Genomic DNA, 25,559 nt, shown 5'->3' with positions numbered 1-25,559 from the left:
ATGCTGAGCGGGAGGGCTGGAGCTTGCTGTAGTCCTGGGCTGTAGTCCTCAGCCCAGGCTCTGGTGACAACAGTGTCCCTGGAGAACGTGCTGCTAGACGTGAAGGAGCTGGGCCGGGGCATGGAGCTGATTCGGCGGGAGTGCAGCATACATGACAACAGCGTCCTGCGCAACTTCCTTAGCACCAACGAAGGCAAACTGGACAAGCTCCAGCGTGATGCCAAGACAGCCGAGGTGAGCACAGGGTGGAGGCGGGTGGGAGAGGCTGGGGCCAAGGTGCCGTGAGCCTCTGGCGGGCTTAGTTCTGGTTCTTGGGTCAAAGAACTTTTGTCAAGCAGCTGGCTGGCTGAGCGTGGGGGAGAGGGGGCGCTGGGGATGGCAGGTAGCTGCCTCTGGAGACGCACTCTAGGGGGCTTGGTGAGCCCCTAGTTCTTTGCCCTCCCACAGGGGCTGTGGGGGGCTGCGGCTTCCTGTGGGCCTCCTGCCCCTGCTGGGAGCCGGGCTTCTCCTTCCCCGCCAGGCTGACCCCTTCTGCCCACCCCCTCCCCAGGAGGCCTACAATGCTGTTGTGCGCTACTTCGGTGAGAGTCCCAAGACCACGCCTCCTTCTGTATTCTTCCCAGTATTTGTCCGATTCATTCGTTCTTACAAGGTGAGCAGAAGAGAGGCTTTTAAAGAGGAGTTTGGCTGAGAGAAAACTGGTAGGGGGAGAGAGGGCTGGGCTTCAAGCTTGGGCCTTTTCCGTCTCCTCCTCTGAGTCCTGCGAGGGAGCGATGGAAGCTGGCCACAGGCCTCTTAGCTGTGAACTGGTGGGCAGGGTGGGGGCCCAGGCCCTTCCTGTCATTGTTTGGGGCAGGAAGTGCCCCTCCAGAGGGTGGCCACCTGGGGTTGCTGGTCCCACTGACACCCACTCTCCACCCTCAGTGTCAGCCCCTCCCCTCACAGCTCACAGCCCCTGTGACACACACACACACACACACACACACACACACACACACACACACACACACACACACACACACACACACACCATCTTTCATGGTTCTTAGGAAGCAGAACAAGAGAATGAAGCCCGCAAGAAGCAGGAGGAGGTAATGCGGGAGAAGCAGCTGGCTCAGGAAGCCAAGAAACTGGATGCCAAGGTGGGTGGGACCAAGAACTGGGGCCTGGAAAACACGGCAAAGGATTAGGAGGGGGTGGAGCAGAGAGCTGGAGAGGAGATGGAGAACTGGAGCCCACAGACCACCCAGAGGGCCTGATGATGGAGTCCAGAGGGATGGAGAGGGGGCCTATGGGAGGGGATTCCTAGGCAATGATGGGGGCTGGGCTGGCGAGCACAATCAAGGGCATCCTCAGACTGCATCTTGGGGCAGGAACCAGCCCCGTGGTACGTTAGCGGTGACTCCCTATCTCTTCAAATGCTCGGCTCTAGACCCCATCCCAGCGGAACAAGTGGCAACAGCAGGAGCTAATTGCAGAGTTGAGGCGGCGCCAGGCCAAGGAGCACCGGCCTGTTTACGAGGGGAAGGATGGTACCATTGAGGACATCATCACAGGTGGGGCTCTTTTCCGTCCCTGGTTCCTGGCCACTGGGCCCAGCTCCCAAACCCCAACCATAGCCCTTTGGGCCCTCCTCCTCCTACCCCACCCCCATGGGGCCTGACCACCGTGTCTCTCTCCTGGGCCACAGTGCTGAAGAGTGTCCCTTTCACGGCCCGTACTGCCAAGCGGGGCTCACGCTTCTTCTGCGATGCAGCCCATCATGATGAGTCAAACTGTTAACCCCCAAGGCTGGGGCCCTTGACAGGTACTGGGCACCACAGCTGCCCTCTCTGCATGCCCACCTCCCAGGACTCCTGCTGGGTCCCACAGGCGCCTCCTCTCCTGCATGACTTGGAACCATCCTCTGGCAGCCCCGTGGTGATGGGGACACATACTCCTTCCCTTGCATGCCCCATGCTCTGAGAAGCATGGCTTATCCCCTGCATGTGCCCTCAGGGAAGTGGTTATCTCTCCCACTAATGCTGTCTGGCTTCTACTAAGACCTAAGGGGTAGGGAGTTGCCAAAACAGGCAGGACCAGGCGCGCCGCCGCTGATCACTGAGGCTGAGAGTCTCTGGTCCTGGGCCCAGGTATCATTTGTCCTTGTCTCCTGTAAGAGCTCTGGCAGTGGCTTCTGCCCAGGGGCATCAGATGACCCTTGACCTCTGTTTCCTGATATCCAACCTGCCTGGGGTCTCTTCCCAGCTTCTAGATCTTGCTGAGTCTACCTTGTTTCTGTCACTCCCCAGTGGCCTCTAGTACCCCCACCTGTTCTTCTGAATGTGCAGAGCCCGCCCCAGAAATCTCCCTGACCATCCCCTCCAGTCTCTCTTTAATCTTCTCCCTCATCGACCTCACGGCTGGCTCTTGGCTGGCCCTGCCTGTGCGGCTGGGCCCTCAGAAGGTGGGCCTGGCCCAGCCTCCCTGCCTGTTCACAGGCCTCTGTTTCCCCTACAGGCCTCTACCACCAGCCCCTTGTCGTTCGCCACCAAGCCAGGAGTGCCGCACCACCTGCTGGCCCCCCTCGGGCTCCAGGCCCCCACTGAGACCTTCTTGGAGGCAGAAGCACTTCAACCCTGAGTCCTTCAAGTCCAACCAGTGGACCTGAAGCCCTGGAATTGGCCAAGGGCCCAGCAGAGGGCTATGCTGCTCTCAACCCAGTGTCCATCCTAGCTCTCAAAGCTGCATCTTGCCTGCCGCCACTGTGGGCACTAGGTCTTTCAGGGCCTGGCACTTCCCTGGTGCCTCCAGTACTGCACTTTGCTCCCAAGGTCTTCAACATCATTTCCTCAAGGGTCAGCTCAGGGCTGGAGAAAACCATTTCCAGCTTTAGGCTATGAATGGGCACCTAGGCCCACCACCACTAGAGCCAGAGGGACGAGAGGAGAAAGCAATTTTTTCCTTCTTTTTTCCCCCTTACTTTTTGCAACCCAATGGTCAGCTGCGATCTAGAAGTGTCCAAGCTTAGGGAGCCCTGGGGTGGGGCCCTGCCAGTCTCAGATCGTCTTTTACCAGGAGCAAGGCTCTCCTAAGCCTGGGCAGTGTGCCCTAGTGATAAGGGGAGAGGAGAGATGCCATGCTCCCTGCCCTTGGCCCTTTGCGTTCTAGGCTGACTATCCTTGCCGAGGTGGGCAGAGGACTAGTTTTCTCTGCCTAGAGAAAGGGTGTGCCAAGAACGTCCTCACCTTCTTCCCCCAGCTAGGTTTTGTTGGCAGGGGCGGGGTCGTGTCGGTCTTAGCTATTTTCTCCGTCCCCTGCCGGTTTCTTCTCGGCCCCTGGGAGGGAATACAGGGGCCCACTCCTTTTTGTACATGTACCACTTCCTTCTCTCTTGTACATAAACTCCAGACTTTCCTTCTCTCAACAAAGGCTTGAAATACCAGGCCTGACTCTGTCTCCTCTTTCTGAGTGTGGCGGTGGGGCTAAGCTGGCCCTTTAGGCTGACCCGAGCCACAGGGATAGAAAGGAGGCTGGGCAGAGCTGCCACGCTCTGGGGAGGTGAGTGCGGAAGCCTGGAGAAGGAGAACCTGGCTAGATGGGCTCCAGCCACACAAAGGGAGGCAGGCCTGCCGTGTGGCACCAGTGCCCCCTGCTGGCCATGCGGGCACCTGTCCAGCCCCAGCCAGCCCCAGTGCAAGCACACAGAGAAGACAAAAGAGCCACTGGGCACGTTATAAATATTGTTATTTAAAAAACAAAACCAAAACCAAAACGAAACACACATACACTGGGCCCCGGGGCCCGGGCAGGCAGGAGCAGGTACTGATGCTAGAGGGTAAGGACCCCGCCCTCTGCCACCCAGGCTGTGTCCACCAGCCTGTCACTCTTCCTGGGGGCCCCTTCTCACATTACTGGCACCACCCACCCACATGGCATTCACCACCAATCGCTGGTCTGGGGCTGAGGGCAGGGACCACACTAGCTGTCCGGGAAGCTGGGAGGACCCTTGAACACCGCGAGCAACCTTGGGAGGTGCTGGCGATGACGTGTTGGGGTTGGGGCTACTTGAGGAAAAGCGGACACAGACCCAACTAAGGAAGAAGTCTGGGGCAGACAGCGAGGGTAAACTAGGCCACAGCCTCACACAGACCCGAGGCACGGTGCCTCATCAGGTCACTGGTGGTCATCCAGCTGCTGCAGGAGCGTCCGCCGCCGTCTTTCCAGCTCACCCTCGCTCAGCTCGCTTTCCGACGTGTCCCAGCCCGTCTGGTGGAGCAAAGGCACAGCTCACCCACAGCTTCCCCCCGAGGGCTGCCGAGGCCTGGGCACAGCGCTGACTGGGCTGGGGCCGGGTGCCTGCCTCTCACCTTCTCCTTCTTGATTCCAAAGCCTGCGGAGCGGTTAGGGAGCTCTGCCCGCCGGAGGTCCCTGTCCTTGTCCTGCTCTGGTTCTTTCTCATCACTCTCCTTGCCCGCTTTCTCCTCAGGGTCTGTCTCGCTCTCAGGACTGTTCTGTAAGAGCCCAGAGCCCGCCTCCTCAGTTCCTGTGGAGAACAGCCCAGGAGGCGGGTGAAGACATCTCATAAAACAGCAGGGCCTTGGATGGAAGTTCCTTCTCTACGCACCGACTTGTGTCTTCTCTTCTTAGTTCTCTTTTTTGGTTTCTTGACTTTCCGAAGGCCATGATCTGGAGACAGAAAAATCCCCACTAAGTCCTTTGGGAGAAGGGAGGCCTCATCCTTTTCTCTGCTCATTCTTCACAGACAGGGACCTGTCTGAGGAAGTCTCAGTCCAGTTTTCCTTCCTTCTCTCTGTTTCCTGCCTGGGCAGGGACGGGAAGTTCTCCTTACTCTCCGACAGGTGCAGCCGTCCCAATCCACTCTACCCTCAGAGGGTGGGGCTCCCCGAAGGCCTCCTCTCCAGCTCCCAACTGCTTACCTGATCCAAGGAGAAGGCGGGAGGATGGGGAACCCCGTCCTCCAAGGGCAGCACCCCCACTTTCAACAGAATCAAGTGAGGAAGAGGGCTCAGAGCCTGACTCTGAGGGGTTCCGCCGCCTCCGCCTGGGGGGCCGGAGAGATGGTGGGGGCAGCTCTTCATCTTCTGACTCAGAGCCCTGGGGAGACAGGCAGACATGTGTCAGCACAGAGGTTACCTGGGCTCCAGAGGCCCTCAAGTATGGGAACTGGGGACAAAGAGGAGAATCCAGGACCAAAGGAATCCTCAGATCTTCCTCCAGGGGAGGTGATGTAGGAGAAAAGCAAGAAAAGTGGCTCTCATTTCCCCCAGACAATCCACCCTCACCCCACATCCTTTCTACCCGCCAACTCACTGAGGGCGAGTGGGAACGCTTGCGATGGTGCTTCTTGCCCTTTCTGCCGTGTTTCCGGCCTTTGCTGTGGAGGTGCTGGCATTCAGTCTGGTGGAGGCAGAGGGAGGGGTGAGGAAGGTTAGCCCCAGGAAGGACCCTGCATTCCACAATCCAGTTTTGCCTCCTCTTCTGAGGCTAGGGCCTTAGGTCTATCCAGGGTACCCCAAGACCTCCCCTTCCTTAGTTGTCCGGGAAAGGAGAGCCCTGGTGATAAGAGGTTACCGAGGCTTCCGTTAAGCTAGCCTCAGGTGTTCAAGAGCCTGGGGCAGATACAGAGGACGAGAAGCTCTGCCTCACCTCCAGTACCTGCAGGAACTCCCGGAAGAGCCGGATCCGCTCCGACTCCAGGGTGATCTGCTCAAAGGCTGAGTCGCACACAAAGCGCTCACGGACCTTGAACAGGAGAGCACTGCTGATCAGACCAGCCCCAGCACAGCATGATGCCGCCATGAGCACAGGGCAGGGCTGGGGCAGAGGAAGGAAGGGAGCCGAAGCTGGCCCCGAGCTGTGCTATGACTGGGGTGGGCCCCCGGTGGTGGAGAAGCACCGCTGCCCTCAGGACTGAGGGGGTGGTGTTTGGTGCCAGGCTGCAGTCCTGACCTCTTCCCAGGCAGTGCCCAGCTCCACAGCAGGCACAGCCTGCCTCAGCATGCTTCGAAAGGCAGCTTCTCTGCGCCGCAGCCTTCGTGCCTCCTCCTTCTCCCGCTCTCTCTCCCGCGCCTCTGCTTTCTCCAGCAGCTGAGGGCAGACGGGACACAGAACAGCGTCACCCAGGAGGGTGGGCGCCCCGACTCACCCAGACATACCTTAAAAGGTGGGAAGTTGGAGCCTGGGCTCCTACTATCATTCCCTGAACTGGGGGAAGAGTCACACTGGGGCAGTGAGTGAGAAGGCACGGAACAAGAGTGAGGGACGAGTCTGAGAACGGAGCCCTGGCTACAGCCCCACCCCACGTGGCCCCTCACACTATTGAAAGTCAGCTTGATGTTGCCTGCATCCAGCGCAGCAGCCCTCTTGTCAAAGCTTATGACGTGGGCGAAGTCCTCAAAGGCTGTGTTCACCTCCACGCAGAAGCCCCGGTCCTGTGGGCACAGCAGCGCATGAAGCAGGGGGCACCACAGGCCCGAACCTGAAGCTGGCTGGCCTCCAGGGCAGGCAAGGGTCAGACTACAGGATGCTCAAGGAGGCCCCTCCCCCAGAAGGGATCCACAGGACTGGGATGCACTTGGAGACCAAGTCGTCCAAGTCCTCACCATCTGATAATTAAGACTCCCATGGCCCACCCTTGGCTTGGTTGTCACAGGGAACTGGGGGCGGGGGTTGGATCACAGGGGCAGGTGTGCAGGGTGTGTGTGTTTCTCACAATTAATTCTTTGTCCCTTTGGCTTAAAGCTTGAGCCCCTACTGGGTCCTCCTGCTGCTCAGTAAGTTCCTTGCATTCCAGCATCTGCAGGTCCCACCCTCTGGCTATATTTATTGAGTGCTTACTATGTACCAGGTACCATGCTCACACACATTACCTCATTTAATCCTCACGTATCTGAATTTAAGCACAAGTCCTAGTATCCTAATTTTATGCAGAAAAAGAAACCAAGGTTTGGAGGAACTAGCGCCAATTGCCCAAGGTCTTCAGGGCTAATATACGGCTGAAGGAGAATTCTGCCCCAGGTCTTTCTAACAACAAAGCCCCTACTTTTAAGCACTACACCCACACAGATCACCTCATCCACGGGACAAACAGAGGCCATCTGGTGTACAACTCCCGAAACACTATTAAAAACACCACACACAGACCTGGCGCTGTGCTTCTCACCTAAGCCTCAAAACACCCCAGTGAAGCAGAGGCTTAGGAGTTCTCTCACTTGGCGCAAGATGACTCAGTGGAAAGTGGAGCCACTGGCGTGCGAGGTCTGGGGCACGGGCCCAGGTTCCCTCCCTCTCCCTCCACTCAGCTCGAACTTGCCCCGGCCTTCCTGCTGATGGCAGAGGCGCACTCTTCTTGCTTCTTCCAAGAGGACTTCCTCAACCCACGCTCTCCAGCCCTTCTCCTCAAACATACCAATCTCTCTCGCTTAGGGAACTGCAAGCTTCAGTCTCACCTCTTCACTGGCTCCTTCCGTCAAGCACACAGCTCACTTAACCTGGAACACCCCTTCCACTCTGCTCTCCACCTTCCTCAAGTTAACAACCTCTGCTTCTTTCCCTTTGTTTCAAAATCTTTAAATGCAGCGCAAAGGAAAACAAACATTTATTAAGCCTACTATAAGCAAGATACTACAAATGTTATTTAATTTCACGACCTTGCACGTGTTATCATCCCCATTTTACAGATTAGGAAACTGAGGCTCAGAGACATTATATAACTTGCAGAGGTCTCAACCAATAAACAGCCAGGAGTTACCCAACTCTAAAGCCTGTGCTGCACTCACTCTGCCCTCTTCACGGACACTGCTCTCCTAGAGGTTGCATGTCCCAAGAGTCAACTCCAAGGACGCCTTGGTCCCCACTCTTCTCGTCCTCTGTTCACTTCTTCAGTGCTCCCCTCTCCAGGGTCCCCTCCTGTCTCTGACCTCTTTTATCACCTCTCTTGCATGTGCTTGTTCCCCTGAGACGTGCAGTTAGTCTTTTCAATCTACACTGTCCTTCGCAATCTCATTCCCCACCTCTCTCCTGATTTTCAGACCCATACTAGACTGGATATTTCGCAGACACTTCAAATTCAGCAGATCCCAAGAGAATTCATTTCCTGGGAGACCCCCAACCCACTCCCATGGATCTCTCAGTCCCAGATCTTCTGTCTTTCAGCTATTCCAAGTCCAGGACTCTGCACTACCCTATGGGATGCGAGGTACCATCACAGTCTGCCTGGCTGGTAGATGGTCTCAGGGAGCCCTGGGTTCATCTGCCTTCCATAGGCAGGAGCCCAAAAGGGGGAAGAGGAAGGAGGAACTATCTAAAGAAGATTCTTTCTCAGGAGGTGTGGAGACACAGGACTCAGCAAGGATAGGACTCCCACAGGCCTGTCAGCAGTACCGGCCGCTCTGTGGCTAAAAGTTAAGAGTCCAATAAAATTTAGCTCTCCTTGGATTAGATATTTCTACTTTATATAATTATCCTATTTAAAATTTGGTATGTGCTTTATTCCTCCCTGCCCCTGGTTGCTTTTGAGAATAATTCCAGAAGTGGAATTCCTATTTTCTCCAGCCCTGTTCTTCCTGCTTAATCCTTACCAATGGTGCCATCGATCCACTCCTGACATCTCCAACTCCTTCCTTCCCTCAGTTTCACAAAAAAATGCGTCAATTCTACTTCTGCGTGACTCTAGCCTACTGGTTTTAAACTTTCTTTCTATTTTAACAGCAGAAACATTTTTTTCCATAAAAATCTTATGCAGAACCTCGATGTATAAAAGAGAAACAAGCTGTTACACTTGAAAATACAGGAAGGAGCATAAAGTCCCCCCCACTCCCCCACCCCCTCCGGCTTGTCCCAAGGCCCCTCTGAGGAGACCTAGGGAGTTTCAGAAACTACTGGAACATCACAGCTCTGCTCACTGGCCATCCCCACTGCCCTCGCCGAGTTCACTCCCACCTAGATCACTGCAGCAGCTCCTGCCTGGTCTCCCTATTCACCCCCCATGCTTCGAACCCTGCCTTGAGTCCATGCTGCCCAGATTTTTCTAGCAAATGGCCCCAGCAGCAGGAAAGCGGTCTGGGGGTGAGTGAGGAAGACTCAAGCTCAGAATTTATCTTAATCACTGGCCACTACCACTTCTAGTATCCTGGGGCTTCGAGTCCTGTCCTCCTACCACGCCTATCCCTAAGCGTACAAGCACTCTGGCTGCAAGCGCTGCTCTACACAACCACCTGGGCTTTTCCAAGACATCAGCTAATCACATCATTCCCAGCTCCCCATTACTTACAAGATAAAAATCCAAATTCCTTATTTTAGCATTCAAGGAATTTTACAGGCAGGGCTCTCCTTCCCAACTGGGGCATGTGGTTCCAGAGAAACAGAGGAAGCCACAGGACATTATGATACATCTTACCTAATGGTAAGTAATTTTAAAATATTAAGTTTATATTAACAGAGAAGTATTATGGTATTAAAATGCAACACCTGCATGAATTCTTAAGGCAAAACACAGGACTTTAAAGAAATGTGTATGCAGTGGGACATTCCCCGCTTTGTTCTCAGACCCTCTCCACCTCAGGTACCAAGTTACTCCCCTTGGTAATCAGGTGAAGTCTGAAGGAATACTCCCCATTTTTCAGACGAGGAAACATGCTCAGAAAGATTAAGTAATCTGCTCAAGGTCACACAATTTGTAAGTGGTTAAGCTGGACTTCTACCCCTGCAGTCTGCCTTCACAGTCCTGCTCCTAACCACTATCCACACTGCCCTCTCAAACCCATGAGAATGGTCTTCACTTCCACAAAAAAACATGCTTCTCTTTGTTATCTTTTTCTGAAACATGGGGCTCTCTTAGTCCATCACTCACTTTTCCCCCTTTGATAGACATGGATATTGAGAATTCTCCAACGTGCACGTGCGATCAAAAATGGCAGGTGAATTCGCTCCCACATCACGGAGGTGACAGGGAGGAGTGAGGATAGATAAGGAGGACAGGCCCCTTCTAAAAGGCAGTGGCATCTCAGCTCAAGTCCACTGAATGACTCACAAAACGAGCCTAGTGCTGCTAGATAATCCAAATTTCCAAGAGACGCTGAAGATCCAGATTTTAATTGTAATCTCTTGATTTTAACATGTTAGCATCAAATTCCAAATTTTTCTAAAACTCTGTACAGGCAGAAGGAACATATCTGTGGGCTACCAGTTTATGATTAGCTGTGCTGCTCGCTCCTCTTTGCTCCTGTGGTACCCTACGCCCAGGACTTCCACCCTCCTCCACCTACTCGTTCTTAGAGGTGCAGTTCAAATAGCAATACTTTCGATTCTCTGTCTTAACACTTGCCCCTCTGTATAGCCACTGTCATCCTTCCTACGAGACCATGAGCTCCTTATGGGCAGAAATTGTATCTTATTCATTTGTGTGTCCCCAGCACACAGTAAAGGATCACAGTAGCTATCTTCTGAACCGAGCTGCAATGCTCCCACAAAACAGGCCTTACTGGGGAGTTCTGTCCTGGGAGCTTGCCCTGCACCCAACCTGCCTCCATCCACAGGCCCAGGCTTCCCTCACCTTAAGGATGTCCTTAATGATCTTCTTCTCATCATGGAATCGTGCCTTCAACTCCTCCACATAGAACTTGAATAAGTCCAGAGGGGTGGAGCCTGCGGGGAAGGGAGGGAGGGGGGCCTGGCGGGCGGCAGCTTCCCAAGGTTTGAGGGTGGGGTTGAGGACAGGACCAGGGAGTGGGAGTGCAGAGAGGCTGGCAGGGCAGAAAGCCAGGCTAGAGGAGGGGGAGCCCAGCTGCCTTACCCGGCTGGCCCAGCATGTTGGCAAAGCGGACATCAGTGCTGACCGCTGGGTACAGCTCCATCCAGGTGGACATAGAGTGCAGCTGCCCTGTCTCGTGCAGCTCATCCAGGAAGGTCTAAGCAGGGAGAGGCCAGTTACAGGGAGAGTGAGCAAGGGAGGGAGGCAGAGCCAAAGACTGGGGAAGAAGACAAGAGCTGGCAGAGAGAGGCAGGGACAACCCAGACTGAGGAAATGCAGGCAAGAGGCAGAGATGAAGAGATATGGATAGGGAGGCAGAGAGCAATGTGAAAGCACAGAGTGTAAAACAGAAGGGGACAGACTTAAAAGGAAAATGAGCAGGACCAGGAAGCAAAGCAGTGGAAACTTGCCTGCAGCATTATCTTCCCATGACTTGGTTTCAACTTCCCAAATGTGTTACAGCCAAGTAACCCCCACCACTACCAATACCAAGGCCACCTCCAAGCTGGGGGACAAGCTAGCTATGCCTGTCTGGCTCCCCAGCGAAGGGAAATAAACTTGGCCTAGCTGGTGAGCCACGCTTGTAGAGCGCTCTCTGCTGGCAGTTTCTGGGTGGTGCATATGTCTAGTCTCCCTAGAGGAGCACAGCCCAAGGTTGAGGGAACACAGCGGGAGCAAAAGTGCAGGCACAGAGAGGCCTTGTGGAGCTGGGACAGGGCTGGGCATAGAGAAAGCAGTGGGACTGGCCGAGAAGAGGCAGGGCATGGGTGAAGAGGTGACGGTCTGGGGCAGAGCTGAGCTCTGATCCAGAGGGCAGCAAAGCTACCTGAAAGGCCTCCCGGTTCTTGCGCTGCTGGCGCCGCTCCCGAAGCCGGGCCCTCTCTCGCTCCTCCTCCTCCTCCCTCTCCAAAGCACGGATGTGCTCCTCAAAGCAGATCAGTGCATCTTCCTTGTCCATGTCTAACCGCAGGGAGGAGGCTCAGTGGGCACCACACCAGCAGGGTACCCTCTCAGACCCAGAACCCCCAGTGCTTCAAAGATGCTGCCCCTGTAGGTGTTGGGGACACCCAGGGTGGTGGGGTTGGGAGAGCAGGGGCCTCTGCAGGAGAAGCTATTGGAATGATGGTTCTTGAGGAGGGTTTCTTGATTATATGAGAAAAAATTAGAAGTATTCAGCTCTTGTGAATTTGGTTACTAGAAGTCATCATACGAAATCAGTTATCTCAGGATCTGAGATTTCATTTTTTATGGGACTGGGAATCAATCAGGCTTTGATATAACTTCAGAAGGTGAATATCTGAAGATACTGCCTGTGATGATAGGCCAACAGCTGCTTATTGCAACATGTGTGACCACTTAAGGCCCACCCTACCAAACAATTTAAGACCATATTCACATGAGCTATAAAAATCATCTCCAAGTCTTCTGATTCCTACTCCAGTGCTCTTCCCCCAAGGACACACATTGTCCAGGTCAACAGTGGACCCTGGAGGGAGAAAGGAGGTGTCCCGAAGCACTCTGGGATCTCCAGAGTCCAGAGAGGTTCTGGGCTGAGTAAGTGCTGGGGACTCCTAGACATCCAGGAGGGCAAGAGGTGCAGGGGAGTGGTTTGAGGCTGGTGCTAGGGGTCAGTGTGGAAAAGGGAAGGGACAGGAAGGAGTGGAGACCCAGGCTTACTCTGTAGCTGATGGTCCTGAGCAAAGCTGGGGTTATCCATGAGGTACTGCTGGGCCTGGGACCATGTGGTTTGGAAGTTGACGCTACTCATCCCATCCAGGATGCTCTTCAGGGCCTGGATGTTGCGGCGCCGGAGCTGCTTGGCCTGTTCCTAGGGAGCCACAGGGTCAGGGTGAGGCAGGGCAGGCTGGAGCTACTCAAGTGGGCCTGGGTAGAGGAATACCTGGGGAAAGGCAGGCAGCCTGGGGACTCTGGGATGGCCAGACTCAAGGCCTTCATGCCCCCGGAAAGGGGAAGAAAACAGGTTACAGACCAAGCCCTCAGAGACCTTCCTGTTCTCCCACACCCAGAGCTGTAGGCCCAAAGCATAAATGGGGGATGTATAGGTGCCACACCAGCTTCTGAGTAAGGAGCTGGGACCCTGGGGGCAGCAAGAAGTAAATGGCTGGGTCCACAAGGAAGCAAAAACATGGAAGGTCTTAGATGAGACTGTGACTGATGGATCCAGCCCAGTGACTGTTACCTTCTCCTTCTTGGCCAGGAAGAAAAGGACATCATCATAAACCTCTTTTCGATCCCTCTCGGGGACCACAGCCCAGACCTCCAGCTCTCCAAAGGTCTGTTCTGCCCGCCTGTGGAGCATATGGGCCGTGAGTAGGCAGGCAGAGAACAGAGACTGGGCCCACAGGTTCTCAGGGTTCCCAGGCCCCACCCCAGCCCGGCCCCCTGACCGGTAGCGGGTGGTGGAGGTCATGCGCTCATGCTGCTCCAAGAAATGCTGCAAGGTCTGCTTGGCCTCCTTGGCTTTTAGCCGGGCCTCTTCCTTCTCCTCCTTCTCCCGCTGCGCCTTGTAGGCATTGAATGCCTGCTTTTTCTCACTCAGTTTGGGCAAGGCACTGGGGTGGACAGGGTGGGAGTGGGATGGGGACAGAGGAGTCAGCCTGAACCACGCTGCACAGCCCACAAAGCAGGGTCATGGCACACTGGGGACAGGTCTCATAGAACTAACAGGTGTCCATGCATGGGCACAGCAGGCTGCAGGGGCTCCAAAGGCACAGGGAGGCAAGACAGGTAGGTCTCTGGGATGTGGGGAGGGTTAAGAAGCAGTGAGGGGACAAGACGGGGCTCTAAGACACTGCTAACACTGGGCCCTTTTGCTTTGGGGTTCTCAAGTTGCCGTCAGGCCCCTGCCCTATCCAGCCCCCTGTTTCCCCAATTAATTCAATTCAAATCAATTCAATTCAACAAGCATTTATTGAATGTCTCACGTCAGATCCCTTTCCCCTCCTTCTCCTGGAGGCTCTCCAGCTTCTCTTTCCCAGCACACTCACCCATCTATCACTCTCCTCACCCTGGCCCCCTTGGGGTTTCCTGGGGAATCCCTGGCTCAGCTGCCCCCATGAACAAGGTCTGGAGGGCCTGCCCAGACCTACCTGTAACGGGGGTCGGTGACCACCATCTTCATGGCCTGTTCCCACGAAGCATTGGAGGGGACAGCCTGGAATGGAGCAGGCGGGGGTCATGGGGCCTGCCCATCTCTTGCCCCCTCCAGGCCTACCCTGGGAGCCCCACTCTCAGCACCTTATCCCTCAGCAGCTCCTTGAAGGCCTGCTTTGCCTTCTCCCGATTGCTCCAACTGAGGCCAGACCTCTCCGGTTCTGGCTTTGATTCCTCTTCCTCCTGCTGTGGTGGCTGATGCTGTCCAGCAGAACTGGGGGGCAAAGGGGACTCAGCCACAGTGTCCCCCAGTCCCTATAGCTTTCAGTGTCCTGCGCGATCAGGACACTCCCCCTTGCTCCCCAGGGAAGCCATTTTCTTTTCCTCAGAGGTCATGCCCAGATCTTCACACCCTTCCCGAGAAACCTGGCAGAGGTCAAGGGTTGAACCCAGCTGGGAGCCTGAGGCCAGTGTCTGGAATGCCATGGGGGGCAGCCCTCACCTGCTGGGGCCCTCCTCTGGCTGCTGCAGGAACCCCTGCTCCAGAGGCTGGGCAGCCTCTGACACATCGCAATCTTCACTCCCACCTGGCTCAGGTTCTAGGAGGCCCGTGGGCACCAAGGTGGGGCCAGGCGGCACAGGTGGGGGGTCAGGCTGTGGCTGAGAAGGCTGAGGCTGTAGTGTCCGTGGCTGCTGCCGTTTCCTGCAGGTGAGCCGGAAGGGCAGTGTCCAGTAGAGCAGGGATAGAGGTGGTCAGGGGCTGGCTGGTCTTTCTATCCTGTGAAGGACTGGGGCCAGAGCAGACCACTCCACAAGGAGACTGAGAGCTGGCTCTTCCTCCCACAGAGTAGGGATCATGGGGAGAGGCCACTCCCACCCCTTAGGTGGCCCCAGGTACAGGTGGATAGGTAGGCAAGGTGGGCAAGTCACTCACCCTGCAGCCTCTTGTTTGACTAGAGCTGCAACAGGAAAGGATAACATGGTTATAGGGTAGCAAGGGCCACACCCAGAGCCCCTGCCTGGGCCCACCCCCTCCTCACCCTCCAGGTCATCCAGGTCCTTGGGCCGGGTCCAGCGGGACTCCTTACTCTGGTTGTTATAGTAGTAAGGTTTGCCTGTGTCCGACTTGTACTCTTTCCAGGGACACTGGGATAGCAGGAGCTGTAAGAGGACGGGCCAGGGAACATCAGTGGGCTGGGCATACCACAGTTGGGGGAGCTAAGGGGACCCAGTGAGTAAGGGACACAGAAGTGTTTAGCGACCACCTGGCCTGGCTCAACGTGGGGGAAGGTGGACTTCCTGAGATCCTAGGGAGGTCGGGGAATGGTCAGGGATCTTGGGATCAGAGGAACCACGTGTATGGTTAGATACTCAGGGGAAGCCAAGGACGTGGAAGGGTCAGGGCAGCTGAAAGGAAGGGAGAGAAAGCCCCACTCAGGACCTCTGCCTTGGACTTGAGCACGCTGGGCTTCTCCCACACGGACTGCTTGTCGTCAGCATTGTAGTAGTAGATGCGCCCATCAGGGGCCACATGCTCACTCCACAGGGCCCTCTGGGGGAGGGGAGGGTGCACAGAATGGTGGTCAAGGCCCCTTTCCCAAAGCGTCTTCTCCTCACCCCAAAAATTTAACGATTAGCACCCCTTTTCAGCCTTTCTACCCAGAGACCCCTGAGCTGAAAGAACTCACCGGAGGGCCCGTCCCAGCCACAGCAGCTAGAAAAGAAGCCAAAGGAAACATATTAAGTCCTTGCTCCAACCCCTATCTGATCCCCATCTATTCCTCCCTTATTCCATCCCCAATAAATATCCCCTGGTCCCATCAACATCCCAGGATCCCTGGCATCCCAACAGGCATGATCCGGGGTGGGCTCTAGTCCATGGTCCCCTCTCCCCCCCAACCTCCGAGCCTGGGGGGAACAGACCCCCAGAAGACTCACAGCTGGCGGTGTCCGCACCTGGAGCCGTCTGCCGAAGAAAGAGGAGGGGGAAGGGTTGGGGCCAAGCCCAGTGGCCCCCAAGACCCAGGCCATGGGGGATGAAGAAGCAGGCCAGGCCAGGATCCAAGTATCCTGCTCCCAGGGATCTCTGCTCCCTAACAGGCTTCCCCTGCCCTCTGGGGCCATGGCTCTAAGACCCCAGAGGGAAATTGCACAGCAGCTCCTTTCTTCGTTTTCAAGTGAGAGTATTTTGTTGAGTAAACCTCCATGGCACATCTTTTCCACAGTGAACACCAAATGCCACATCGTACCCAGACTCTACTACACTGAACAACAGCACAAGAAGGTACAGAGAGATCCCCAGGTACTGCTGCTTCCTCCAGAGACACAGAAGATGAAGAGGAAATTGTATTCAAGTGTCCACAGTGCTAACTCTGTGAGGGTAAGCAGTGTCTGGCATGAGTGTGTTTCCTTAAGGGAGCTGGGCATAGCAGGGGGAGTAAAAAGAGAGAATGTATGTGCCTTTGGGGAAGAGTGAGAAACTAGAAGAGCTGAGTACATGGCTGGACTGGAGAGGAGGACTCAGTGTGGGGAGTGCAGCTGGGCCGAGGGTGGATGCGATAAGAAGAGGGAAAGAATGGAAGCCATGTCCCTGTGCTCCAAGTCAGGCCCACTGGGCTGCAGGGCAGAACCTACTTCCTGTCCCCTCAGTGCTTACCGCTGCGGTGACGGGCACCGCTGGCATCAGCATCCCTGGCATCATGGGTGGTACCATTCCTGGTATCTATGGATACAAAGAAGACAAAAACCAGCTACCAAGGTGAAGGTAAGCACAGGCTGTAAAGGGTCCTGAGAGATCCTGTCGGGGCTGTGACCCTCACATGGGCGCCTCCGCAGGCAATCCCCAGGCTCTGGGCTCTTAGCCGAGCCTCAGACTGTCCTCCAGCCATTCAGCAGACAAATCCACCTGGGCCTGGCCCCACGTTCCCTCCCTCCCCACCCCAGCTTCTGAAGTCCGGATATCCACTCTCACCTCTACCCGCAGCTAAAATGACAAGGGTTTTCTGAGGCCCCGGTACAGGGGAGAGGATTACCTGTGTGAGTGGTGGTGGCGCCCCTATTGGTGGAAGCATTGGGGGCATGATGCCAGGTGGCATGGGGGGGATGGCCGGTGGTCTCTGACTCATCGGGGGGAGCCCCATTGGAGGAAAAGGTGGGGGGATTCCTGGAGGAGGCATCTGGAAATGAGGAAAGGAAGAGATCCTGAGCAGAGAAGACACTGCTTTGTACCTGTCAGGAAAGAGCCACTCGGCTCCCACCCCAACCCTCCACCCTGGCTCTGAGACAATTCCAAGGTTTCGGTTTGAGAGGCATGAAACCGCCTCCCTCCTCACCACTGAGACTGATAACAGGGGGTCCCTCTGGGTATAACAGGCAAGCACGAAGCTTCTTGAGGCAGGGAAGGGAGAGGGAAAAGGGAGGTGGAACTGCCACCAGACTGCAACTGGAAGGCTCCACTGCTTCAATGCCTGTCCCCAAAGAGGCCTTTCAGATGCAGGGCCAGAGGCAGGTGTCCAGTCCCAAATCCCCCAGTCCCCTGCCTCCTACCTCTTTTTCCCCAGTTTGATGACCACCAGTTGCTATTCCAGCCTGACTTTTTTGTATAAAGAATACAGACAAGGGGAATTCCCTGACAATCCAGTGGTCAGGACTCGGCACTTTCACTGCTGAGGGTGCGGGTTCAATCCCTGGTCGGGAAACTGAGATCCCGCAAGCCATGAGGCACGGCCAAAAAAAAAAAAAAAAAAAAAGAATATAGACAAGGAGCAGTGAAAGAGAAAGACAGCCCCACCCTGCCCTCACACTAAGGGGGTCTTTTCCCATCCACTTCTCCTTTCCCCAGCCCCTGTGTGTCCCAAGGACAAAAAGACAAAGGGAGAACTGTCAACTTTATGGACTGAGAGCTTAAAAGTAGCTCCTCCCACCCCGATGCCCAAACAAAACCATCCCTCATCCAAGGGCAACAGACGGAGGCATTACACAAAAACCATACTGGCGATGCAGCAGTGCTAGGGACTAAGGAGTTGGGGGTGCAGGCTGGAAAAGCCAAGCCCAGGGAAAGACATAAAACTTACGAAGGGTGGTGGCATCATGGGGGGCCCCGGTGGGAAGGGGGCAGGCGCTGCTGGGGGCCGGGGACCAGAATCGGGAACCGACTGTTGAGGGAGAGAAAAGTCATAGGACCCAGGATGGGCAAAGAGATGGGCTTTTGCAGAAGGGAAGCAGAGGGGTGAGGATGAAAAAGGAGCAAAAGTTCAGAGGAAGGGTCTCCAAGCCCATTTTCCTGCCCGCTCCCAGCTCTGAGCCCTGGGTAGCTCTGCTCTCTCTTCTGCTAGCTCAGAGCCAGCTGGCTGAGCTCCTTCAATGTCATCTTTATTTTGGAAGTTTCCACTTTGCCAAAGCCAAGAAAAGATGGAGGAGGCTCTACTACAGGCACAGATGGGCTCTTCCCAAGGCTTTTCACCCACCCTCCTGCCTGTGGGCAAGGCTGTGCTTCTCTTAAACCAGGCAAACAGAGGTCTCTCATCCCCAAGTACTCAGGGAGGAAGTGGCCTCTTTTCCTGTTCGCCTACCTGAATTCACCCAGTACAGAGACTCAACCCAAAGGTCTCTAAACATAGTCACTAGTCCTTCCTAAGTACTAGTTTCCCTAACTCTCCTCTCTTTACTACCAGTCCCCTCCCCTAATTGGCCTCATCTTTAGTCACTCACTCACTCTGACATCTTCCATTCCCATTCCCTCCCTCTTCTCTTTAGCTTTACTCCCCAGTCCCTGCACTCAGTGGCCATCACCTCCCCTACAGATTCTGAATTCATGTCCCAGTGCATGAGGCTTTGAACAGCCTAGGTCTCCCTATCCTACACCTAATGGCTAGCCACAGCACCCCACTTAGTTCTCAGAGTAATTATCACTTGCTCTAAAAAGCCTTCCTGACTCTATTTAAAGCACTTCCAATTTATTGTGATCCCCTTTTTAGTTTCCTTACATATACAATTTCGTAATTATTATGTTTGCTTGGATATGTTTCCCCTTACCAGAGAATAATAACATTCCATGAGGGCAGAGATCGTATCTGACTTGTTGAAAGCTGGATTCCTGGTATCTGCTGCAGTGTCTGGCACATAATGGGTACTCAACAAATATTAAGTGAATGAACGAACAAATGAAGGAACAAATCCTCTTTATATAGAAACTTCCGATTCTAAAAATTCATCCTATAGATATAGCCCTACATGTGTGTACAAGGTTTTCAGATCAGCATTATTTGTAAAACCAGAAGACTATAATAGCCTAAATATCAACAAGGAACTATGGACTTTTACACAAACATAAAATGGAATACTATGCAGTCATAGAAAAGAATGAAGAGGCTCATTGTCTTGATAGGGAATAATCTCTAAGATACATAAACAAGTGGGGGGGGGGAAGCAAAGTGCAGCAAAGTTTTATTACTTGTATAAAAATTGGAGACAAAAGATGACATACAAGAAATGAGAATGGGGACAGGTGGAAAGGAGAATTCTGTTTGCCCTTTTGTAACTTTGAATATGACTATATTTACCCTTTCAAAAAATTTTTTAAAGTAAACTAGGGCACAGAGATGCAGCTAAAAGGCTCTGCCCTTCTTCCTCTTTGCTTGGAAGGTGGGGGGTGGTAGGGAGGAGTTCCATAGAAAGGTGGGAGCTGGCTCACTGCTGCCCAATTTCCCCACTTTCCCAATTATCCCTATGGTATGAAGGCTCAGCATTTAAAAATGCTTCTGATCTCTACTTTTAGCAATATCTGTACTTCCTCTCTTCCCACCCATCCTGTCCTGAGAAGGAAGGGTAAGTCAAACTACTCCAACATGGATCACCTTTTCTCAGGGATCACACACTCTAAGCCCTGTATTCAAAACCTGCTCCTGCCCCCTGAAACTTTCTTCCACGTGGAAGTCAGAAACCAATCAACATGGGAGGAAATCCAATTCTCTGTGCCACACTTTCCCACCCAAGCTGCCTCAGGATCCTCTCTAACCTCCCAGATGCTACGTAACCATCTTTGGGTCCTCCCAGGCTCCAGGGTCGCCCATCTCAGAGACTGGTGCCACCATTCATACAGTTGTCCAAGATAGAAATCTGTGAGTCACTCACCACACCTCCTTCTTTCTTGTCAATACATCAATGAGTCCTGTTAATTTTACCTCCTAAAGATTTCTTGAATCCATCTATTTCTCTCTGTTTCCTCCTCCACCCCTACCACCCCTCTTTTTTCATCTGACCTACCTCAGTGGCCTCTTGACTGGTCTCCCGACACCCACTCCAACCTCAGGCCACGCATGTTACTCCCCTGCTTAAAACTCTTTAATGGGTCTGGGAGGCTGTGGCACGTTTGCTCCCCAACTGCCTTGCCTACTTCACCCATGCTGAGCTCCTTCTCTCAATCCTCCCACCTCAGACATCCACCTCTGCCTGGGGCAATCTTCCTTCCAAGCCCACACAACTCGCCTACATATCCTTCACATCTGGCAGTCATCGTTTCTTCAGGAATGCCTTTCTCCAACCCAGCGGACTAGTCAGAGCCCTCTTTTACACACTCAGACACCATGTTACCTCCCCCTTCAGCAATTATCCACTGGAATTTTACAGTTATTTGTACAATTCTGACTGTATTCTTATTTTATGTGGCACTAATAAAAAACAAATGCTGCCAATTAAATTATGATACTCCACTGATTTTAAGATGCATCTTGACTTCAGAAATGTTAAAATGTGAGTCTTAGAATCAATGAAATATCTGGCACCTCCACTAGGCTGAAAACTCTAAGGGGCAGGGACTCTGTTTTTGCTTACTCCAATATCCTATGCCCATTGTATTTTCCTCACCACCTCCTATTGGCGCACAGTATGTGCTATTATTTCTTGACTTACTGACTGAATGGTCTTGGCAAATCCCACAAAACAAAGCCATCTTAAGGTCTAGCAGTTATTCAGGTAACACAGAATGTCAGAGCTGGAGAGGATGCTGGCAACCACTCTAGGCAGTCCTCATTTTTCAGATAAAAAACTAAGGGGGACTAATTGGTCCCAGGGCTGGATCCAATCTGCCCTCTAGCCCTACTCCCTTAAAAGCACAGTCCTTACCACAGGAAGCAGTTCTGTTTTCTTCACTCTAGCATATCCCCTGAGACCCATGTGGTTAAACCGGGAAGGTTCCAACATTTTCTTGCTTGAAAACCAGTGGTGGGTCCCTATTGCCCACCCTACAGAATCTCTCATCTCATCTCATTCAAAGCCTTTAAACAAGACCCATCCCACACTCCTCTTGGCTCACCCTGACTCAATGGCTCCCCTCCTCCTCTTTGCACAAACTGTTAGATTACTCCATGTGTTTCTTTTATTCTTTGTCTCTTATTTTGTTCAAGATGATCCAATAGTCACCTCCTTCAGGTTACCTTTATGACTATCCTCCACACATACACACTCCTACCTCAGGATAAATGCTGCACTACTTTGCAGAGTGACACGCTACTCTGTGGATGCTTGCTGGGTGTTTCACATGGGACTGCCTGTCTCCCTACTCAGGTGGGGATTTCCCTACATTTAGGGATTGGGTTTTCTCCTTTTAAGCCTCCTCTGAAGTGTCTAGTCAGGGCCCTGCACACAAAGTGCTGTGACAAGATGCAGACTCACCCCTTATTTTTGCATACTGGAATATCCTACAACAGACAAATGTGTATGTGTGTGCACATGTACCCAGGTACATTTGTATAAATTCTCTGGGTAAAAGCTGACCGTGATGTGAGAGAGAGGCAGTTTGGCAGAGGTCTGTGTGGCTGGGGAAAGTGAACTAGAACCAAATACTGGCACGGGAAAACCTAAACAATTTTAAAAACTAACTGTATATGACCATCTTTAACTTGGAATGGAGACCCCTGGCCAGAATCCAGACGCTAGCCTGTTTTGGACAGTTCCCCAGAGAGGACACAGCAATGGAATGAACATAAATTACTATGGAACTTCCAAAGCCCTCCCTTCCCTGAGCCTCCCCTGTGTGACGTGTAGCCTTTCTTTCCTGAAACACCCCTGCCCCTATCTCACTTGCTGCAGTGCCTATACAACTTCAGGTCTTATTATACTTCCGTGTGAGAATCTGAAGACGTAACTTGTATGAGAGAGGGATATAGGAAAGGGGGCTGAAAGAGAAGCAGATCATGTGTCTTCCCTGGAACAAAAACACATTTGTAGGCTGGGGACAGACAGTGAAGAGATAACTGATCATCTGATCATCATGTGTTCACCTGGGCCAGTTGGAGGATTTCCCCCACCACCCCACCACCCCTGGCCCCGCCAGATACAATCAGTTTTTCTCAGCCTCCACATCTGAGGGGCATCTCAGAACTGAAGATTCAGAAGAAAGAACAAAAGGAGAAAAGGAGAAGACTGGAGAGACAGAAGAAAGAGAATGGAAAGAGGGAAAAATAACATTTACTGAGTGCTTATTATGAGCCAGATACCATGCCAAACACTCGTTTAATCCTTGCAATTATATTAGAGGTTATTATCCCCATTTTACAGATAAAGAAACTGAGGTTCGGAGAGATCAAGTAACTTGACCAAGGTTCCAAGAGATTAAATGGCAGAGGCAAGTTTGGAATCCAAGCAGTCTGACCCCAAAGCGGCCTCCCAACAAGGACAATAGTGCCACAGGTATTTCTCACATTCAAATTCATTCCCCTCTTTTCTTTTTTACCCCAATCCTCACAAAATCCTGAAATCCTCAAACAGCCAGGGGATCCCAAGGTTGGCCAGGTCTAACTCACTCCCTGAAGGGATTTGTGCTGGAAAATGAAGGCTGGGAGGCACACCTCTCAGGAGGTAGCCATCATCAAAAAGAAAAGTATCATGGAGACTGAGAGACCAGCTGATTACCCTGTGCTCTAATTATCTACCTGCTGCCCTTCTTCAGCTGCCCCAAACAGCACCAGCCTCTCCCTCCCTGTTTTCGAAACCATTCTAGTCCCCACTCCCCTGTACCAGCCTCATTATTCCTCCTGCTCCCCAAAGATACTAGAAAATACCTTCCATTGCTTCTCTCTGATCCTGCCATCTCATCACTCTCCTTCTGATGGACAGAATGTTACTTCTGGTCTTCATCTTTCTTGGGTTAGGTCTCAACCCCTCCTCTACTTAGAGTTCTCCCATCCCTCCAACAGGATTCCAGAGGCGCTGGCTAGCCTGCCCCATCCTTGCTTTGTGCCTACCATTCCCCCCCACATCCCTGGGGATTTTCTGCAGCCCCCAGCTGAAGGCCTAGCCTCCATCTTCGTCTTTCTTTCTTTTGCTTCCCGACGTCCTAGAACCCATTCTCCTGAACTCTCTCAAGAACCCCCCCGTTTTGGAGCAGAAAGAGATCTAGGATATCATTCCCATGCATCTTCCTTTTTTTTTTTTTTTTTTAATCGATAGGAAATCTGAGGCCCAAAGAAAGGTAGTGACTTGCCCAAGGTCACACAGAGTTGTTACAGAGTTTGTTGACGGCAGAGCCAGGATTGGGACCAAGGAGCCTCTGCTCTCCCATTTCTTGGACTGTCCAGCACTGCGTGGGGGCCGGAAGCCTCTCTTTCCTCAGGAAACAATGCCCCCTCCTCACCTCAGCAGACAATGCGGGGAAATGAAGGAGGGGGTCTCCAAGAGGTCTTATGGGGCACCCAGGGCTTCCAAAGGGTTGAAGCACTGAGTCTGGGTAAGGGGCATGTCGCACGCCAAATATCCCAGGGGGGGAAACTGTGGCCCCCAGCTTTCCCCTAGTCCACCGGTTCCCACATCTCTCGCCCCCTCTTTTTTCTCGACCTTTCTCCACAAACGCACTCTTCGCTTCATCCCTTCCTCCTCCTCACCCAGTCCCGCAACCCTAGTTCCCCTCAACACCCCCACCCTCCGCCATCCTCCATCATGGCCTCCCCCGCCCCTTCTCCCCCAAATCCCCGCCCCCTCCCCCCTCCCTGGCTTCTCTCCCTAACCCCTCATTCCCCTAGCTCTGCCCCGGGGTCCCGGGTACCCCCGGCGGCCTCCCCGCCCCCCCGGCCCAGGCCCGGGCCGCCGGGGGCGCTGTGGGACCGACCCAGGACCCTCCACACCCGCGCGGGGACGTTACCATGCCAGAGGCTCCGAGCAGCTGGGCCGGCTCGGCCCACCCACCAGTAAAAGCCGCTCTGATTGGCCGGCCGCAGCCGGGAAGGCGGGGCCAGTGGGGGGTCGCACGCCCTGGTGGCCGGGGCTCCGGTCGCTCCCGCCGACCAGCCGGGTCCTCCACCGGCCCAGAGAGCCCCGGCCCGGCCCCACCCCCGGCGCGGAGAGCAAGGCCCCACCCCTGCGCCTCCTGGTCCGGGGTCCGCCTACCGGGGGGCGGGACGCGGGGCACGCCCGCTCCGCGCTCTGAGTGACGGCCGGAGGGCCGACGCCAGGCTGCGGTTCGCGGCCTGAGTTTGGGTCCCGACCCTTCAGCGCGCGCCCGCGACTCTCCTGCCTTTCCGCCCTTCCCACCCTTCCCACCCTTCCCGCCGGCCGCCTCCAGACCTCGGCCCGCCGCTTCTCCGCCTTCGCGGCTCGACTGCAAGGGCGCGCGGAGCGGCTGGATCCCACGCGCTCGCTCCCAGGACCAGAGGCTGGACCCAAGTATTCATTCCGAATGTAGGGATATCTTTGCGCTTCACAGAGCGTTTTTTTGGTTCGATGCGTATTTTTAGCACTTTAATTCACTCATTCAACAACTACTGAGCACCTGTTATGTGCCAGGAAGTGTTCCAGGCACTGGGCAAATAGCAGTGGGGAAAAAAAGCAGACAGATCCCGGGAAACTCCTGCCCTTGTGCGGCGTACACGGGCTTCTTACGTGACCCCAAAGGTACTTCTTTTGAGATTTGGCTCCCACCAAGTGGTGAAATCGTGAGGCGAGGGGCCCAATTTATTTTAGGAATAAAGATGTGAGATAAATGTTATGTTGTACAGGTAAGGGAATTATAGCCTAAAGCTATTTAATGACTGCTGAACGTCTCAGGGCTAGTAACTTACAGAGCTCCAGGCATACGGGTGCAGAAAGGTCGAGCACCTTCTGTCCAAGGCCCGGGTAAAGGTGTTTCTTTTTTCCTTTATTTATCAACACTTAATTGAGCCTGTGCTCCGTGCTTGGTACTGTGCTAGGTCCTGAAGATACAAAGAAGTCTCACCTGGGTCCAATTCCAAGGCGCTTAGAGTCTAGCAGGGGAGAGGTAGGAAAGCAACAAATACGAAGTAGAAGTCCTAAATTAAAGGTGACAAATGGGAGGAAAGGAAGAGAGAGTCGTTCTTGGGCCGACGTAGAGAGAAACTTCATGTGGGTGTTTTGTTTTTGTTTTTGGCAGCGCCCTGTGACGTGGGGGGATCTTAGCTCCCCAACCAGGGATGGAACCCATGCCCCCTGTAGTGGAAGGGTGGAGTCCTAACCGCTGGACCACCAGGGAATTCCAAAACTTCATCTGGTTTTCATTGTAATACCTAGATGGCCTCAAATGAAGGCCTAGTCCTGTTGTTTTCAAACATTATTATTGAGACCTCTAGGCACAGCAGAAGTGGTTCAGAGGTTCCATAAACTTTTATCAGTCACATTTTATTTTTACAGTTTTTTTTTTTAATTTACTTATTTATTTATTTTTATTTTTGTCTGTGTTGGGTCA

At 53.6% G+C, this 25,559-nt stretch overlaps 2 protein-coding genes across 10 annotated transcripts in view; one reads left to right on the top strand and one right to left on the bottom strand.

Annotated features, from left to right (window-relative positions):
- The window catches only part of FMNL3 (formin like 3), a 79,973-nt gene that overhangs the window by 51,833 nt on the left and 2,581 nt on the right, over positions 1–25,559 (top strand). For 2 of the 8 annotated variants that reach the window (XM_022572240.2, XM_022572241.2), the window contains 5 exons: positions 74–234; positions 551–652; positions 1,050–1,142; positions 1,433–1,556; positions 2,500–3,424. In XM_022572240.2, the coding sequence (XP_022427948.1) occupies positions 74–234; positions 551–652; positions 1,050–1,142; positions 1,433–1,556; positions 2,500–2,588 (569 nt within the window). In that variant the 3' untranslated portion in view covers positions 2,589–3,424. Of the gene's footprint in view, positions 1–73; positions 235–550; positions 653–1,049; positions 1,143–1,432; positions 1,557–1,690; positions 1,808–2,499; positions 3,425–16,092; positions 16,825–22,423; positions 22,887–25,559 lie in introns of those variants that run through there. The other 6 variants (XR_016394920.1, XM_089920678.1, XM_022572239.2 and 3 more) reach the window with 6 other exon arrangements.
- Positions 3,710–24,096, bottom strand: PRPF40B (pre-mRNA processing factor 40B). Of its 2 annotated transcripts, none has more exons than XM_022572243.2 (26): positions 24,003–24,096; positions 17,941–18,021; positions 16,900–17,043; positions 16,524–16,589; positions 15,806–15,833; positions 15,556–15,581; positions 15,309–15,419; positions 14,908–15,028; positions 14,802–14,826; positions 14,370–14,570; positions 14,012–14,141; positions 13,864–13,928; positions 13,162–13,326; positions 12,954–13,062; positions 12,431–12,581; positions 11,580–11,713; positions 10,796–10,910; positions 10,556–10,647; positions 6,318–6,434; positions 5,953–6,090; positions 5,650–5,745; positions 5,314–5,400; positions 4,920–5,097; positions 4,607–4,668; positions 4,350–4,493; positions 3,710–4,248 (listed from the first exon to the last, which is right to left on the bottom strand). In XM_022572243.2, the coding sequence occupies exons 1-26, from the start codon at positions 24,003–24,005 to the stop codon at positions 4,156–4,158; spliced, it is 2,682 nt and encodes an 893-aa protein (XP_022427951.1). In that variant the 5' UTR covers positions 24,006–24,096; the 3' UTR covers positions 3,710–4,155. The 2 variants fall into 2 exon arrangements, with proteins under 2 accessions (XP_022427951.1, XP_089776806.1); XM_089920680.1 differs by lacking the exon at positions 24,003–24,096 and adding an exon at positions 22,791–23,802 and having other exon boundaries at positions 17,941–18,032.

This window comes from Delphinapterus leucas, chromosome 11 (assembly GCF_059928025.1).
Source record: "Delphinapterus leucas isolate spDelLeu-1000000601 "Yukka" chromosome 11, BTC_Dleu_Yukka2, whole genome shotgun sequence".
NCBI lineage: Eukaryota > Metazoa > Chordata > Mammalia > Artiodactyla > Monodontidae > Delphinapterus > Delphinapterus leucas.
This window is presented reverse-complemented; position numbering and strand designations above follow the sequence as displayed.